The sequence below is a fragment of the Budorcas taxicolor genome, chromosome 17 (genome assembly GCF_023091745.1).
Source record: "Budorcas taxicolor isolate Tak-1 chromosome 17, Takin1.1, whole genome shotgun sequence".
NCBI classification, from domain to species: domain Eukaryota; kingdom Metazoa; phylum Chordata; class Mammalia; order Artiodactyla; family Bovidae; genus Budorcas; species Budorcas taxicolor.
In genome coordinates this window covers 44,285,610-44,303,537 of record NC_068926.1, presented here as the reverse complement: position 1 = coordinate 44,303,537, position 17,928 = coordinate 44,285,610, and the positions used below count along the sequence as shown (strand labels likewise).

Here is a 17,928-nt window from a genome sequence, read left to right as displayed (position 1 = left end):
AGTTGGACACGACTTAGTGACTAAACCACCACCACTACCACCACCACCACCACCACCACCACCAGATGAAGAATCTTCTCAATACTGATTGATTTCATCTTCTATTGTTATAAAAGAGAATGAGCAGCTATTAATGGCTTTCCCAAATATTCCTGGAGGTTTTCTCCAGAATACTGACTACAGCATAGACCACATTTTAATCACAACATATTCACATAAGGCTTCTTTTCAAGAGTTCACTGAAGTCAAAGTAAGGCATTAACTACTTTTTTTAAAAAAAAATCTATAGATTTTTAGGTTTTGTCTATCATGTGAATTCCCTGGTGTTCAGTAGGGAATGAGTGGTAATTAAATGAATTTTCATACTCATAGGAGTTCTCTAGAGTGTGTGTTCTCTCATGTTTAGCAAGGTTTGAGCTCCAGCTGAAGGATTTATTGCATACCTTACATACATAGGGCTTCTCTCCAGTATGAGTTATCTGATGTAGAATGAGGGAAAAGCTCCTACTAAAGGTTTTGTCACATTCAGTACATGCGTAGGGTTTTTCTCCAGTATGAATTTTCATATGTTGTGCAAGAGATGCATGCCATGTGAAAACTTTACCACATTCATCACATTCATAGAGCTTTTCTCCAGCATGAATTCTCTGATGTTTGATAAGGAAGGAGTGGCAACGGAAAGCTTTACTGCATTCATTACATTCATAGGGGGTTTTGGAGGTATGGACACTCTGATGACGGGTAAGATGTGAAGAACGGCGAAATGCCTTCCCACACTCAATGCATTCATAAGGTTTCTCTCCAGTGTGTGTAATCTGGTGACGAATGAGTTCAGAGCCACTGCTAAAGGCCTTCCCACATTTCCTGCATACATACTGTTTCTTTCCTATGTGAATTCTCTGATGTCGAGTGAGGTTTGAGGCACGACTAAAGGCCTTTCCACATTCAGTACACTCATAGGGTTTTTCCCCAGTATGTGTTCTCTGGTGTTCAATGAGGAAAGAAAGGTAACTGAATGTTTTATTACAGTCTTTACATTCATGGGGTTTCTTTCCTGTATGTATCATCTGATGTTTTACGAGGTTTGAGATCTGGCTAAAGGTTTTCCCACATTCCTTACATACATATGGTTTCTCTCCAGTATGAGTTCTCTGATGTAACACAAGGGAAAAGCGCCGACTGAAAGTTTTTCCACATTCATGGCATCCATAGGGTCTCTCCACAGTACTGACATTCACATGCTGAGACAGGGCTTCTTGATGGGGAACTGTCACTTGCCTGATGCATCCCTGATTTCCCTGCAGCATCTCAGTATCACCCTCACATTTCCAGCCTTCTTTAAAACTGGAATACTCAGAGCCTTGGCTTCGAAATCTTTCCATTATCAAGTACTGGGATGAATCATCTTCTAATATGACATTTTTTGGAGAAAACTCTTGGATCTCAACATTTGACTTTGAAGCTGAAAAAGCAAAGCAAATTTTTTTAAATTTTTTGTATTGAGTAACATAAAAGCCATTCTTCCATTTTAAAATGAGAATTATATTGAAAAAAAAAATCTTAGCATTGCATGACTTTTATAGTTGTCATGTCCAGAAGACATTAAATAAGAAAGATGTAGGTGAATTAGGAGACTAAAAATAAGTAATTGAAGGTGAGGGAAAAACAAAACTATTAGGAAGATAAATAATTGTAAAGGATAGGTGGTTAATCATCTTCACCTCTATTTAAACTTTATTTGCTGTCAGAATGTCTTGAAAATGACAATTGCATTTGCAACTCTGGAAGTTTAAAATTATTTCCAACTTGGTACACAGATTCAACAAAATTCCAATCAAAATCCCAGCAAGTTATTTCACAGATCTCAACAAATGGACTCTATACAAAAAAGAAAATGACCTAGAATACTTAACACAACACTGAACAACAGTCAAAGGACTGACTCTTGACCTCAAGACTTCTGTAATGCTACAGTAATCAAGATAGAGCAGCACTGGTGAAAGACTAGACAAGGAGATAAATGGAACAGAGGAGAGAGCGCAGAACAGATCTGCATGATTATAGTCTGCTGATCTTTGACAAAATTGCAAGGACAACACAAGAAGCAAATACAGCCTTCTCATAAAATGGTACTGGAACAACTAGACATCCACATGCATAAAAACGAGCCTAGACACAGATTACATTGTTAACAAAAATTAACTCAAAATGGATCACAGAAATAAATGTAAAACAAAACTATAAAACTTCTAGAAGATAACAAAAGAGAAAACCTAGATGATGTTAGTTATATTGATGACTTTTTGGATATAACATCAAAGGCACAATCCATGAAAGAAGTAATTGATAAGGTGGACATCACTAAAATTAAAAACCTCTGTTCTGAAATAGCCAGTGTCAAGGGAGTAAGAAGACAGGATGAAAAGACTGAAAGAAAATATTTGGAAAAATACATATCTGACAAGAGTTACTACCCAAAATATACAAGGAACTCTTAAAACTCAACAATAAGAAAATGAACAACCCAATTTAAAAATAGGCAAAAGACATGAACAAATACTTCACCAAAGAAGATATATAGGTGGCAAGTAAGAATATAAAAAGATACTCAACATCATATGTCATTAAGGAATTGTAAATTAAAATGATATACCACTACACACCTGTCAAAATAGCCAAAATTCAATTCTCTAACAACATATGCTGACAGGGATGTGGAACAGGAACTCTTATTCATTGCTGGTGGGAATGAAAAATAGCACAGGCCTTTGAAAAACAGTTTGTCAGATTTCTATAAAATGGAACATCCTCTTACCATACAATTCAGCAATCACATTCCTTGGTATTTACACAAATAATTAAAACATGTCCATACAAAAACTTACACATGGAAGTTTACAGCAGCTTTATTAATAACTGTCAAAACTTAGAAACAGGATGTCTTTTAGTAACAGAATGGAAAACCATGATACAGCTAGACTATGGGATATTACTCAGCACTAAAAAGAAATGAGCTATCAAACCATGAAAAGGTATAAAGGAATAAGCCTTAAATGCATAATATTAACTGAAAAAAGCCAATCTGAAAAAGCTAAATACTATGAATTCAACTATAGGATACTCTGGAAAAGGAAAAACTATGGAAACAGTAAAAAGATCCATGATTGCCAGGGGTTGGGGGAAGAGAGTGATGAGTAGGCAGAGAATAAGAATTTTTAGGGCAGTAAAACTATTCTGTATCATACTAACCTATGGATACATGTCATTACACATTTGTCAAAATGCACAGAATGTACAACACCAAGAAAGAACCTTTAAGGTAAACTATGGACTTAGGGTGATAATGATATGTCAAGGTATGTTCATCAGTTGTGAAAAATGTAATACTGTGGATGTTGTGACATTGTGCAGGAGACAGGGATCAAGACCATCCCCATGGAAAAGAAATGCAAAAAAGCAAAATGGCTGTCTGGGGAGGCCTTACAAATAGCTGTGAAGAGAAGAGAGGCAAAAAGCAAAGGAGAAAAGGAAAGATATAGGCATCTAAATGCAGAGTTCCAAAGAATAGCAAGAAGAGATAAGAAAGCCTTCTCCAGCGATCAATGCAAAGAAATAGAGGAAAACAGAATGGGAAAGACTAGAGATCTCTTCAAGAAAATTAGAGATACCAAGGGAACATTTCATGCAAAGATGGGCTCGATAAAGGACAGAAATGGTATGGACCTAACAGAAGCAGAAGATATTAAGAAGAGGTGGCAAGAATACACGGAAGAACTGTACAAAAAAGATCTTCACGACCCAGATAATCATGATGATGTGATCACTGATCTAGAACCAAACATCTTGGATAGTAAAGTCAAGTGGGCCTTAGAAAGCATCACTACGAACAAAGCTAGTGGAGGTGATGGAATTCCAATTGAGCTGTTTCAAATCCTGAAAGATGATGCTGTGAAAGTGCTGCACTCAATATGCCAGCAAATTTGGAAAACTCAGCAGTGGCCACAGGACTGGAAAAGGTCAGTTTTCATTCCAATTCCAAAGAAAGGCAATGCCAAAGAATGCTCAAACTACTGCACAATTGCACTCATCTCACGTGCTAGTAAAGTAATGCTCAAAATTCTCCAAGCCAGGCTTCAGCAATACTTGAACTGTGAACTTCCAGATGTTCAAGCTGGTTTTAGAAAAGGCAGAGGAACCAGAGATCAAATTGGCAACATCGACTGGATCATGGAAAAAGCAAGAGAGTTCCAGAAACACATCTATTTCTGCTTTATTGACTATGCCAAAGCCTTTGACTGTGTGGATCACAATAAACTGTGGAAAACTCTGAAAGAGATGGGAATACCAGGCCACCTAACCTGCCTTTTGAGAAATCTGTATGCAGGTCAGGAAGCAACAGTTAGAACTGGACATGGAACAACAGACTGGTTCTAAATAGGAAAAGGAGTACGTCAAGGCTGTATATTGTCACCCTGCTTATTTAACTTCTATGCACAGTACATTATGAGAAACGCTGGACTGGAAGAAACACAAGCTGGAATCAAGATTGCCGGGAGAAATATCAATAACCTCAGATATGCAGATGACACCACCCTTATGGCAGAAAGTGAAGAGGAACTAAAAAGCCTCTTGATGAAGGTGAAAGGGGAGAGCGAAAAAGTTGGCCTAAAGTTCAACATTCAGAAAACGAAGATCATGGCATCCGGTCCCATCACTTCATGGGAAATAGATGGGGAAACAGTGGAAATGGTGTCAGACTTTATTATTTTGGGCTCCAGAATCACTGCAGATGGTGACTGCAGCCATGAAATTAAAAGACGCTTACTCCTTGGAAGAAAAGTTATGACCAACCTAGATAGCATATTCAAAAGCAGAGACATTACTTTGCTGACTAAGGTCCGTCTAGTCAAGGCTATGGTTTTTCCTGTGGTCATGTATGGATGTGAGAGTTGGACTATGAAGACGGCTGAGCACCGAAGAATTGATGCTTTTGAAGTGTGGTGTTGGAGAAGACTCTTGAGAGTCCCTTGGACTGCAAGGAGATCCAACCAGTCCATTCTGAAGGAGATCAACCCTGGGATTTCTTTGGAAGGAATGATGCTAAAGCTGAAACTCCAGTCCTTTGGCCACCTCATGCGAAGAGTTGACTCATTGGAAAAGATTCTGATGCTGGGAGGGATTGGGGGCAGGAGGAGAAGGGGATGACCGAGGATGAGATGGCTGGATGGCATCACCGACTCGATGGACGTGAGTCTGAGTGAACTCCGGGAGATGGTGATGAACAGGGAGGCCTGGCGTCCTGCGATTCATGGGGTCGCAAAGAGTTGGACACGACTGAGCCACTGAACTGAACTGAACTGTGGATGTTGTCAGTGAGGAAGACCAGGCAAGGGTGGGAATGGGCAGGGGAACTCTGTACTTTCCACTCAGCTTTGCTGTGAACCTAAGACTGCTTTTTTGAAAAATAAAGTTTATTAATTAATAGAAAAATCATTATATTATTTGCAGGGAAAGTTTAAGATATTATTAAAATGCTACAGTAAAGACTGAGAGATAAATATACAAAGTCATTAGCATTCTTATAGAAAAGCAATATAACTTCTTAGAAAAGAAACTTTAAGAAGTTGCTTAAGAATAAATTCAACAACAGGGGTATGGAGATTTTACAAAGAAAATGCAAATCTTGAGAAGCTGTACCGGTAACTCCTAAATGTGTACTTTAACTCAGCATCAGTATCACGGGGGCTTGTTAAAAATGTCAATTCTTGAGTTCTATCCCAAACCTAATGACTCAAAATTTCTGGAGAGGGGCCTGGAAGTATGTTTTAAAACAATCCAGAGGACTAAAATTTGAGAAGCACTGTGATCTCTCTCTTAAGATCTAGACTATGATACTGAGTTGCCTACTGAATTTATATACTTGAGTAACCCAAAGATCCAAAATTTAGCAAGCTACAAATTGATATAACCTTTCTTTCTTCAAACTTGCTCATCCTTTTTTTCTTCCAAGAAATAATAATACCAGCCAAAAAAGTGATGTCAATCACAATTCCTCAGTCATCGTCATGTCATTTATCTAGTCAATCACTGGGTCTTTCTGAGTTTACTTCCTTACTTTGTTGCCATCTGTATACCTTCTTCCATTCCCTGGACACCTCCATGGTTCAGGTAATGATTACATCTAGATTAGGTTATGGAAACAACTCTTAAATGGCTATCCTGTTTCCTAGGCTTGCTTCCAATAAATCTGTTTCCCAAACTTCAGCCAGAAGGATGTCACTAAAGTGCTCGCTTGCCTAACATCTTTGGATGACTCCCTATTAGCCTAGGGATGAACTCTAAGTTCATTAATACAGCCTGTAAAATACCTGCATGATCTGACCAGTGCTTTCCAGAACCATCCTTAATTCCCACCATTTTCCTCTTACACTTTATACTTTTGCTCAATCTAAACTGAGCCTCATCCTCTCACTTTATTAGTATGATCTTTACGCATGCTGTAACTCTGTTTTGTTTTTTTTCCTTCACTTATAAAATATGACTGGCTCCCAGCGTGTACAGATGGACTAAGTACACTCTGACTGGCTCTCCCACTAAGTACAAGTGAAAACCATGAACAGTGCATAAAGGAGCTAGCTGAGTACTCTGAAAGGTAAATGGTAGCAACCTGACTGCAGAAGGAAGTCAGAACACAAAGTAACACAACTGGTGGTGAGTTTCTTGTATTTTTTCCCATCTCTACTCTCTCCAGGCCTAAAGTCAAATGCAACCTGAAAGCAAAAACTGGGGAACAGGTAAAGAGCTCCAAGAGAAGCCTTTATTTCTATCTTATAAATGGGAAAGGGGAGCCATACAGAGAAATCTTATTGTTTGTTCATTTCCCATTCTCATCTGCTCAAACCCAAAGCATGCTGCAGCAGTGATGGCCATATAGGCAATTAACACTCCAAGGCAGAGTAACATTTCCTCCCTCAGCAGAAAAACCTATCGTCCTAAGAGCACAGGGGTAATACCCCTCACCTTGTTTTTTGCCTCTGTCCCCTTGTTGCATGGCTACAGAGGCAGACAAAGTTACAGAAGTGCAGAGGGGAACCTAAAGGTCTACCTTTCTATCCAGAAGACCTGAAAGAGGGGGCCCTGGGAGTCAAAAAGGAAAGGGGAGATTGTGAAAAAAGGAGCTCAAGAAAGTGATCTCGTGAAGTTGTGTATGAAATTCTGGGCTCATCCTTGAGCTGTGCATGCATGGATCTGACCCTAAATAGCACACCTAAAGCTGAACCCACTGTCTAAGTTCCAGAAAGGCCACTAAGAGGTGCTTATGGGGACAAATGAAATAGACCTGCAAAGGCTTTGAAAACCAGACTGTCGTTGGAACCATGTACAGAGAAAACAGGTTAGAACTTACCCATATTGACAGCCTGCTTAAATAAAGTTAATATCTCAACAGGATTTAAATAAGACCCAAAGTCTTAATATTTAAAAAAAAGTTACAACTCAGAGTTACAGGACATAGACGAACATTTCATCATCCCACAGGGAAAAGACAATCCAGTTATAAACACATTTATGAATCATTTATATATGGATACCGCATTAAAACAAAATTAGGGAAAACTGTTATTCTGATGTGAAAATATTCCAATTGTATAGAAAATATCCCTATACTTTATACATGATAATGAAGTACTATATAGTGAAATGTCAAGATGTCTGTAAATGACATTATTCAGCAAAAAAAGGAATGAGGTGAGGCAAATACAATCAAATGTTATCCAGTATTAAATCCATAACTGATTGTATTGATTTATGCAAAGATAGAAAAATAGAAAAAAAAATAGGGAACCCAGAAACATACACAAAAACTTAACTTTCTGAAGATTGCTTTGGCTATTTGGGATCTTTTGTGTTTCCATGTGAATTGTGAATTTTTTTGTTCTAGTTCTGTGAAAAATGCCATTGGTGATTTGATAGGGGCACACTGAATCTGTAGATTGCATCTGGTAGTATAGTCATTTTCCCAATATTGACTCTTCCTACCCAGGATATAACAACTTAATTTATGAGTAACCAGTGAAGGAAAGGGCAGACATATCAATAAATGGTACCTTGAGAAATGGATGTCAACAAAGAAGACACCAAAACTGACCACTAAGTCATGTGACATACAAAAATAAATCCAAAGTGAACCATGGATCTAAGTGTGAATGGCAAAACAACTAGGCTTTTAAAAAAGAAAATCTGGGAAGACATCATCATGACCTCATGGTAGGGAAATATTTCTTAAACACATCCAAAAAAAAAAAAAACCTCATAAAGGGAAGGACTGATGAATCTGACAGCACTAGAATTAAGAATTTCTGTTCATTAAAAGAGGTTTTAAGGGGAAAAGTAAGTCACATGTAAGAGAAGATATTTGAAGTGAATAGAATTGCGAAGGATTTGTATCCAAAATTTTTAACTCCTACAAAACAAGAAAAGAATACAATAAATGAGCAAAAACTAAGAGGCACTTCATAAAAGAGGGTATCTAAATACTCAATAAACATATGAAAAGGTGCTGAACTTCATCAGTAATTGTAGAATGCACATTTAAACTAGATTAAGCTCGCACTGCACACACTCCTAACAGGTGTGCTATCTCCTGACAGGTGTGAAGATTATGATATCTAATAGTACATGGTGTTGATAAACATGGGGAGCAAGAGGAACTCACTTATGGTATCTGTGGGAGTGCAAGTCAGTAAAAATACTTTGGAAAACATTTTGGCATCATCTAATGATGTGAAAGAGGCACATCATCCTCTGGCTCAGCAATTCCAGTTCTAGATATAAACCACAGGAACCCTGTGCCAGGATGTGCCAGGACCCAAGGACAACAGCAATGTTACTTGCAACAGCCCTAAACTGCAAACAACCCAAGAAGCTGTCAATAACAGAATGGATAAACTGGGTTGTATCTACTTGTATAATGAAACAAACTCCTAGATCAATATGCAAAATACCTGAATATTATAATTTTGAGAGAAGTAAATTAGAACATACATATTATGATTATCTGTAAAAAAGTTCACAAACATACAGATGTAAACTAGTGACTAGAGACACAAACAGTTGAAAAAGCTATAAAGAAAACCAAGGAAGTTACTATCATTAAAGAAAATTAATTACCTTTGCAGGGGGTGCAGTGGGGAGTGACTGGGATGAGCACCCAAAGAGCTCTTAGGGACCCAGGACTTCTGTGTTTACCGACCTGAGTGGTAGTTACATGGGTGTCTTATAATAATTTAAGCTGCATGTTTATGTTTTATGCCTTATTTCTGTGAGCTATTTCACCTTTCAAAAACTTATGGGGGAACAGTTCCTCAGAACTATCTGAGGTGCTGTCTCCTGGGCTGCAGTGCTCATTTTGCCCCCAGTAAAATTTAACTCACCAAAAAAAGGGGGTACTGGAAGGAACACACAAAAATTGCAAGAGTTATATTAACGTAGTGGTATTAGAGGCTTTTTCTTCAATTCATTCTTTGATGAGGAAGTCTCTGGGCACTTGTCCCACCTTGTGACTTTCAGCCATACAGGACTCTCTTTCCATGTCCTTACTCCTGAAAGTCTTGCTCTCAAAGTCAGAACTCTGTTTTCAAGGCATCTTCTGTCCTGTCACTAGTCCTTCCATTAGCTTCTTCTCTTTAAATGTAAGTGTTCCCCTGTTATCTCCAGAGGACCACTCTCTAAAGGCCAGTAGATTTCCAATAGAGGTAGGCTTCAGAATCAACTACAGAACTTATGCAAACTGTCATAAATACATACAATTTAGGCTCCAAAGGTCTTCTATATCAGAATCTTAAATGGTGAAGCATGGCCATATTGATTTTTTAAAGAGCTTCACCAGCAATTTTATTTCAGCCTAACATGAAGAAGGCTTTCAAAGCTCTTCTCAATCAATCTCATTGCTTCTATTTTTTCCTTAATACAAGATTCCCACTTCTACATTCCTAACTTGAATTCTTTTCTAAGACATATTCCAGTAGTTTGTGTACCTCTCTACTTGGAAATACCATCCTCTACTCACACCATGCATATCTCAAGCTAATTCACTACATTTTCTCAAAAACTGACCCTTTTTCTGTCTTTTTTATCTCTGTTACTACTATCCCTATTTGAATTACCCAGGTCTTTAACACCAACTGGAAATTCCTTTCTTCTAACTGTTGAACTGCCAACTTGAGCACCTCTAACCAAGTTATTTACAGACCCACTATCTCACTATGCCATGCCTTCTACTCTCTGAGGCATACTACCTAAGAGAAAGTCTTAATGAGATTAAAAAATAAATATTGTTAATATATTAGTGAAGGAATAAACCCATTAATTAACCAAAGCATAATGAATCACTCAGGAGGGTTAGAACAGCAATATAAAGGAAAAAATATACACCTTTTAACTTAAGACAATAAAAGCACATATGTCAATTTTTAAAAAGAAAGAGAAGAGAAATAAAGTGAGGAAAAGGATGAGAAGAGAACTGAAGGCAGACAGGTAAGTAGGTGTGAAGCGATCTCCTTGCATGGGCAAGACCTCACAGTCCCCTCCTGTATCTCTGGCACCTTTCAAGGAAAACTTTCTATCCAACATATAAAAAAAGCACTGCTTTCTCACTGGCTCCTTATGGGCAAGACCTCACAGTCCCCTCCTGTATCTCTGGCACCTTTCAAGGAAAACTTTCTATCCAACATATTAAAAAAGTACTGCTTTCTCACTGGCTGCTTGGGTTGTTATTTTAAAAAACTTCATTACCAGCTTCTCACTCACTCACCTGAAAATAGCTCTCTGCTTACATCTCCATTCCCCAGCCAGGGCTCTTTCCCTTGCTCCAATAAGGAAACCACATCTGGCTTAGAAATGTTAAGACCTGCTTGTGGAAAATGAAATACATTCAAAATTAGTCCTTGAATCCTTACCAAAAAAGAGGCCATTATTAGAAATGCCAGATATAAGTATGAAAGATGTCGAAAGACTAGTTGAAGTTATAACCCTCCTCTTGAAAGAAAACAAACAAACAAAAACTTTCCTTCCTTGGGAATATTCAGTCAGATAATCAAGATTCACAACTGTCATCCTAAAGGTCAGAGGAGATGAGAGGAAATACCTACCCAGTGAGACCAGGTGGCCATAGTTCTCCAACATTACATGTCTGTACAAATCTCTCTGAGCAGGCTGGAGCCATTCCCACTCCTCCCGGGAGAAGTCTATGGACACATCTGTGAATGTCACTGACCCCTGAAATGACACACATACATCTGTACAACCAGCATCTATACTCCCAAAGGCCCTGATCAAGGAGTGAAATGAGTCCACTGTGGAGGGTGGACAATGTACGTAAGTAGTGCAATGACAGTTTTCAGTATTCTGAGTTATTATTAAGAATATAAGTAAGAGCTTAGCTGTTTTGTTTCATTGTGTAGTTGAAGAAAAAAAATATGCTTTGTCCTGAGATAATTTATAATTTTGTGACTATACATGTGAACAACATGTATTTCTGGCTTTGGCTGTAAATATTCTTAAGATCTCACAACACTTTATAAATAATGAAGACAATCCCTTTATGTTTAATAGGGGATGTATATTTTCCTTAATACCAGCCTACTTTAGCGGGGGCTTCCCTGATGGTTCAGCGGTAAAGAATTCTCCTGCCAATGTGGGAGACACAGGCCACACGGCTTCAGTCCCTAGGTTGGGAGAATCCCCTGGAGAAGGAAATGGCAATCTACTCCACTAGCCTTGCCTGGGGAAATCCCATGGACAGAGGAGCCTGGCGGGCTACAGTCCATGGGGTTGCATAGAGTTGGACATGCATTAGTGACTAAACCAACAACATTTTAAAATGATTTGACAAGAATTTCTTTGTAGTCACTACTGGTTGTAGCATATAGCAGCAGCATCTATTTAAGGGACACCCAGGTTTATCCCAGGCATCCCCATTTCTGAAGAAATAGCTGTGAAACTTGGAGACAGTTTCAGCAAAGTCAGGGAACAAGAGAATAAAGACTAAAGTATAAGGACATTCCAGGGTGGAACCTAAAGCTTTTTCCCTCAGGGCTGGGGTAATAATAAGCCCCCGCTTTGCAGCACTTGAGTGATCCACATAGCCATCAGGCATGAACGGGATTTTTAAAAGTTCCAAACTAGTAACAGTTCCAGAGGTATGACAGAGTTATATTTTACAGTAAAAAAAAAAAAAAAAATTCAAGTCCCTATAACTTGTTATAGATTATTGGCTAATAAAGGAAGCTGTTTCCTAATATAATATACTGCAGTGGGATCTGCGGTACAGAAGGAAACTGGACTCAAGGCAAAAGTTGGAGAGCCTCTGGATTTGGAGACAAGCATGAAAAAAAGCAGGACAGAGAAATGAAACTGCATGCAGACGGAATAATTTGGACTGGCTGGCCTTCTTGTCCCCCACCCCTGTGAAGCACAACTGCCTGCCAAGCATTTAGCCTCAACGAAAACAATCAATAAAATAATAATAAAATAATAAATAAAAACAGGACGAATAAGTGAAAGAACGGCAGCGGGAGAGAGAAGCCTAAAGCACTCCTCATTCCATCGAATTCGTTTGGCAAAAGGAGAACGGGACAGCCCGGTCTACGTTCAGACCCCGCCCACATCGGGACAGCGCCCCCAGCGCCGCGCCCCCAGCGCCGCGCCCCCAGCGCCGCGCCCCCAGCGCCGCGCCCCCAGCGCCGCGCCCCCAGCGCCGCGCCCCCAGCGCCGCGCCCCCAGCGCCGCGCCCCCAGCGCCGCGCCCCCAGCGCCGCGCCCCCAGCGCCGCGCCCCCAGCGCCGCGCCCCCAGCGCCGCGCCCCCAGCGCCGCGCCCCCAGCGCCGCGCCCCCAGCGCCGCGCCCCCAGCGCCGCGCCCCCAGCGCCGCGCCCCCAGCGCCGCGCCCCCAGCGCCGCGCCCCCAGCGCCGCGCCCCCAGCGCCGCGCCCCCAGCGCCGCGCCCCCAGCGCCGCGCCCCCAGCGCCGCGCCCCCAGCGCCGCGCCCCCAGCGCCGCGCCCCCAGCGCCGCGCCCCCAGCGCCGCGCCCCCAGCGCCGCGCCCCCAGCGCCGCGCCCCCAGCGCCGCGCCCCCAGCGCCGCGCCCCCAGCGCCGCGCCCCCAGCGCCGCGCCCCCAGCGCCGCGCCCCCAGCGCCGCGCCCCCAGCGCCGCGCCCCCAGCGCCGCGCCCCCAGCGCCGCGCCCCCAGCGAACCCTCTCACGTCCTCTCAAGCACGAGAGAGGGAGGCAGGGCAGGTACAGGGGTAGGAGTTACAGGAGAAGGAAAGCCTATGTAAACACAGCTGCATTCAGAAGAAAGGAAGCACAATTTACCTGCGACATGGCTCAGGGCAGGGCCGGCTGAGAACGCAGGGCGGAGGGCGGAGCTGGCGGGGAGAGAAAGAAGCTGAGGCGCTGCCGGCGGGGCCGTGCGGGCGAACCGGGCCGGGCTGGGGGCCAGTCGCTCCGCAACCACCGCCCTCGTCACGCAGGATCAGGGCGTCCACGACAGCTCCCTCCCCGCCGCGGCAGGGGCACCCAGCCTGGGCCGGACCCGCGGCCGCAGCGCCGCAGCCTTTAACGGGGCCGCAGCTGGGGCATCTCCTCCGCGCTGCTGGCTGGGCAGCCACGACTTCCAGAGCTCGGGATGAGGCCACCGCCCTCGGTCACCTCAGGCCCGGCGGACCCCGGCTCGGGCAGGGCGGGCCCTTCTCCTACCTCGGTCAGTACAGGACAGTTCTTGTCTCTGCAACGGGGACCCCGAGCCAGAGTCCCGCAAACTGCCCCTTCCGGAGCCTCAGCCACCGACCGCGACCAGGCCGCGGGCCTCAGACAGCTCTGCTTCCCAGCACCCACCGCGGCCTCAGCGCCTCGCGGGCAGAGAGCCCCCCACACGACAACTCCCAGTACGCCCCGCGCCCACAAGGTGAACGGTGCCTCAAACAACTACACTTCCCAGGGTCCACTGCGGCTTCAGCCTGCGTCCAAGCCATCCACGCTTGGACTACTGTTCCCAGAATCGACTGCAGCCCTTGCGTTTGCTTCCAAGACTTGCAGCCCAGAAGGCGGCAGTGGCAGGACCGCCCTACCCGAGGGACTCTGACTCCCAGACCCTGGAGTCCGGTGTGGCAGCTCAACCACCGCGGCCGGGGCGGCCACGGCGATCGTCCCCAAGCCGAGCCCGGATTGGCGAGCTGTCCGCATGAGCAGAGGCGGCAGCCGGGCTTCCACCCTGAAGCTCCAAAGGGAGCCCCGAAAGCTCGGTTCCTCCTGGTGCTGACAGCTCGGTCCCGAGCACACCCAGAGGACTAAGCTCTGACAGAGCTCCGAGCTGAGGGAATGGGAGGTAGGGCGGGAAGCTTTGTATTGTGATGGGAAGGTTAGGAGAGATTAGGCCCACTGAATCAGGGAACCTTATTCTAGGTGGAGCTGAACAGTTTATGAAAAAAGAGACAAGAAAGAAAAATGATCTGTTAGCAAACTAAACTTGGATTGGCTCAGCCATCCACAGTACAATCAATCCACGGAAACAGGTTTCTGGTGACAGAAAGTGGTGCTTAAAAGACTCGAACTCCCTGAGGTCTTTCAATAAGTTTTTAAAAACATGATGAGACAGGGTTTGTGGAGTGCATCAGGTTGTGGACATTCTGATTTGCTGGCGGTGAGGTAATTGGTAGTCAGCATCCCCAACCTTCTGTTTCTAACTGGTCTGGGGTCTAGTACTAGCGGGCACCTTACAGTTAACCTCTTCAACCTGGTGAGGGTTTCGGTATCTGCAAAACAGCTCAAAGGAAGAGGCTTATTAGCATGTTATCTATAGCCCTTGAGGAGAAACTAAAGGTCTTTGACTTTGTTTAATGGCTAAACTATTTTCTTGCTTTACTGTTTTCCTTTCTGCATTTTCTCACTTCTCTGATTAAATTTGTTCTTTGGAACTTGAGGAAGGCCTAGGAGGCTAAAGTTTTCCTACATTTCTGAATGCATGGACAGGATGAGGGGTGGTGAGGAGAGTTATTCCAGGAAGGCCCTATAGGGTCCTGCTCTGTTAACAGTTTACTGCTTTTCTTGGATACTCCTCAGTCTTGAGGGGGAACAGGTGCGGAATAAGAGAGGGGATAAAGTTTAGGATTGAGAAGTTAATTTGAAACTTGGCAGAGGAGCTCAGTTTTACTTTCCATTTCTGTTTTAATTTTCCCCAAGTCTTTGAGCAAATGGGAAACAGCCACTGTGGCTACTTCCTATTAAAGTGCCCTGTAGTCCTGCCTCAATTTGGGGAAATTGGACACAAAGTTGGAAATCGTCTAATTCCCAAGCTTAGCATCAACATTTTGTATTATGAATACATTACTTCTCTCTTTGTTTTGTTATAGCACCTGGACAAACATTTGACAATTAGTAGACAGTTACATTAAGGATAATGACTAAAATGCACCCTTGTAGTATTCCTGAAAAGAGCCCTCCTATTTTATATGGCAACTGGGAAAATAAGTTTTGGAGTGTTTTTATTCTTTGCCAAAATATAATTTAAAGCAATTTTATTAATGAATACAATTCTGTCTAAAGAAACTAGTGCCTTTTGCTGGCAGGCTATAGCTTGAGCTCTTTTGCCACTACTATTTCTAAAGTAGGAGAAAGATTTCATAGTTGTGAGGAGACATTAAGACCATGAGGTTCTGATTGGCAGCTGCTAACAGATAAAATAGCTGTTTTGATAAAATGGCTGATGATGTCCTTAAGTCTGATAAAGTTTAGCTAACTCAGGTTCTCAGTAATATAGGACTGTGTCTGAACCTACATCCACAATGGCCACCCAGCTCCATTTTGGATGTCTGAACCATGGTTACTTCATTCTGATTTTTAAATGTATGTTTCCTTACTGGCTAAAGTAGATATACAGTGCATGTTAGGCCACAAATAGACTGTTTTGTTTAGCCTAAAGTTCAAATTAAATCATGTATAAGAAAGAGTCACTTTCCCATACCTCAACATGTGAAAAATTTCCCCATCATTTTCCCCTTTTGATTGCAAATCTTTCAATAGGAAGCATTGATATAATCAACATATCTATCACTCTATGCCTTGGTGGGTCAGCTGCCTGTCCCAGGTGCAGACTGTCTCCCTTGGTGTTGTGTGTTAGTCGCTCAGTCGTGTCTGACTCTTTGTGACCCCATGGTTCCCTGTCCATCACCAGCTCCTGGAGCTTACTCAAGCTCATGTCCATCAAGTCGGTGATGCCATACAACCATCTCATCCTCTGTTGTCCCCTTCTCCTCCCCCCTTCAATCTTTCCCAGCATCAGGGTCTTTTCCAGTGAGTCAGTTCTTCAAATCAGGGGGCCAAAGTATTGGAGTTTCAGCTTCAGCATCAGTCCTTCCAATGAATATTCAGGACTGATTTCCTTTAGGATGGACTGGCTGGATCTCCTTGCAGTCCAAGGGACTCTCAAGAGTCTTCTCCAACACCACAGTTCAAAAGCATCAATTCTTCAGAGGACAGCTTTCTTTATAGGTAAACAATGGGGAAACAATGTTTTACATTGAGAAAACAATGGAAACAGTGACAGACTTTGTTTTTTTGGGCTCCAAAATCACTGCAGATGGTGGCTTCAGCCATGAAATTAAAAGATGCTTGCTCCTTGAAAGAAAAGTTGTGACCAACCTAGACAGCATATTCAAAAGCAGAGACATTACTTTGCCAACAAAGGTCTGTCTAGTCAAAGCTATGGTTTTTCCAGTAATTTCCACATTAGGAGGAAACTAATCAGATATTGTAACTAAGGTCAGAAAGTTATGCTAACAGGGAAACATTTCATAGGCTAGGCATTTTGTCATCCATACCCAGTTGTCACAGAAGCATTGTACATGTTCTTTCATCAGTAGACTTTAAATAGTGCTACACATCATGAGTAGTTATACTCTGTGAAAAGTCCATTAGGAAATCCTTTTTCTATGCTAAACATGGAGGAGGACAACAATGTGGTTAAAAGTAAAATAATAACTTTAACCATTGATAGGGAGATAAACATTGAGTAAATAGCTCAATTAAAGTAGTGTGACTGGTCTTACAGGCCTGATTTGGATTCTTGGGTCTGCTGCCTACCATTGCTGTTGTCTTCTTATCCTTGTATGAATGTTGTTTGAGGTCGGCAAGTCAGCAGTCCTTTCTGTAGACTAGTCCAATGCGGAGGCCCTTCTTAAATGGGAAAAAAGAATTTGAGTTAATTCCCTTCAGTTTCTTTGTGCATGGGGTACTTAAGAATACCTGGCAAGAGTATTCTTTCATCTAGGTTGGAGACAGCCCTTTAATTAATGCTTTTTCTAGTATGCATAATCCCCTGTTTATAGGTCAGGGAGCATCTGATTTTCATCTAAAGATAGATTACAGTGATCTTCAGAAACAAGTTTAGAGCATCTTCTTAGTAACTCAGACTTTTCAATAATGTAGCATAGCAACAGAGTTCTTTTTGGGAAGTAAGTTTTAAACAGTAAAAATTGACCTCAATGAACAAAACTAGAATTTAGTATCTATTACAATATAATATTTTTCTTTCTAAATTACCTTCATTTTTAGCAAATATAGCCAAATTAAGATCAATTTGTTTGCAAAATGTCTGGTTAATTATTCACAAAGGCTTTTTTTTTTTATTTTTTCTTCTCCTTTATCATTTTGTTGTTGCCATCAATTTTTGTTTTTTTCAAACCCTTGTTTTGAGAGCTGACTTTCAATAGACTGCAGCAAGGGAGCTGCTCTGCTACACAGGAAAACCCCAACCCAGAAGCAGATCGCCTAGGAAAGGTTTAGCACTAGGTTCCTCACGAACATGTGGTGTGTGATGGGCAAGGGGGCAGTCACCTTTCCAGATGCGCCCCTTTTCCCAGGACGAAGGGCTCACCTC

General features: G+C 42.3%; 1 protein-coding gene across 2 annotated transcripts; it reads right to left on the bottom strand.

Moving 5' to 3' along the window:
- Positions 1-245: 245 nt before the first annotated feature.
- Positions 246-13,885, bottom strand: ZNF140 (zinc finger protein 140). 2 transcript variants are annotated; one of them, XM_052654341.1, is made up of 5 exons: positions 13,752-13,885; positions 13,368-13,420; positions 11,148-11,274; positions 10,811-10,909; positions 246-1,462 (listed from the first exon to the last, which is right to left on the bottom strand). In XM_052654341.1, the coding sequence occupies exons 2-5, from the start codon at positions 13,374-13,376 to the stop codon at positions 294-296; spliced, it is 1,404 nt and encodes a 467-aa protein (XP_052510301.1). In that variant the 5' UTR covers positions 13,377-13,420; positions 13,752-13,885; the 3' UTR covers positions 246-293. The 2 variants fall into 2 exon arrangements, with proteins under 2 accessions (XP_052510301.1, XP_052510302.1); XM_052654342.1 differs by having other exon boundaries at positions 10,811-10,906.
- Positions 13,886-17,928: the final 4,043 nt, after the last annotated feature.

What these genes read in the sequence shown, in the direction of transcription:
- ZNF140 (XM_052654341.1), bottom strand. An exon ending in TGGCCACCTGGTCTCACTGG is followed by an intron (nt 10,910 to 11,147) that starts GTAGGTATTTCC and finishes ATTTTCCACAAG; the next exon opens with CAGGTCTTAACATTTCTAAG. An exon ending in AAGCAGAGAGCTATTTTCAG is followed by an intron (nt 1,463 to 10,810) that starts GTGAGTGAGTGA and finishes TTGCTTTTTCAG; the next exon opens with CTTCAAAGTCAAATGTTGAG.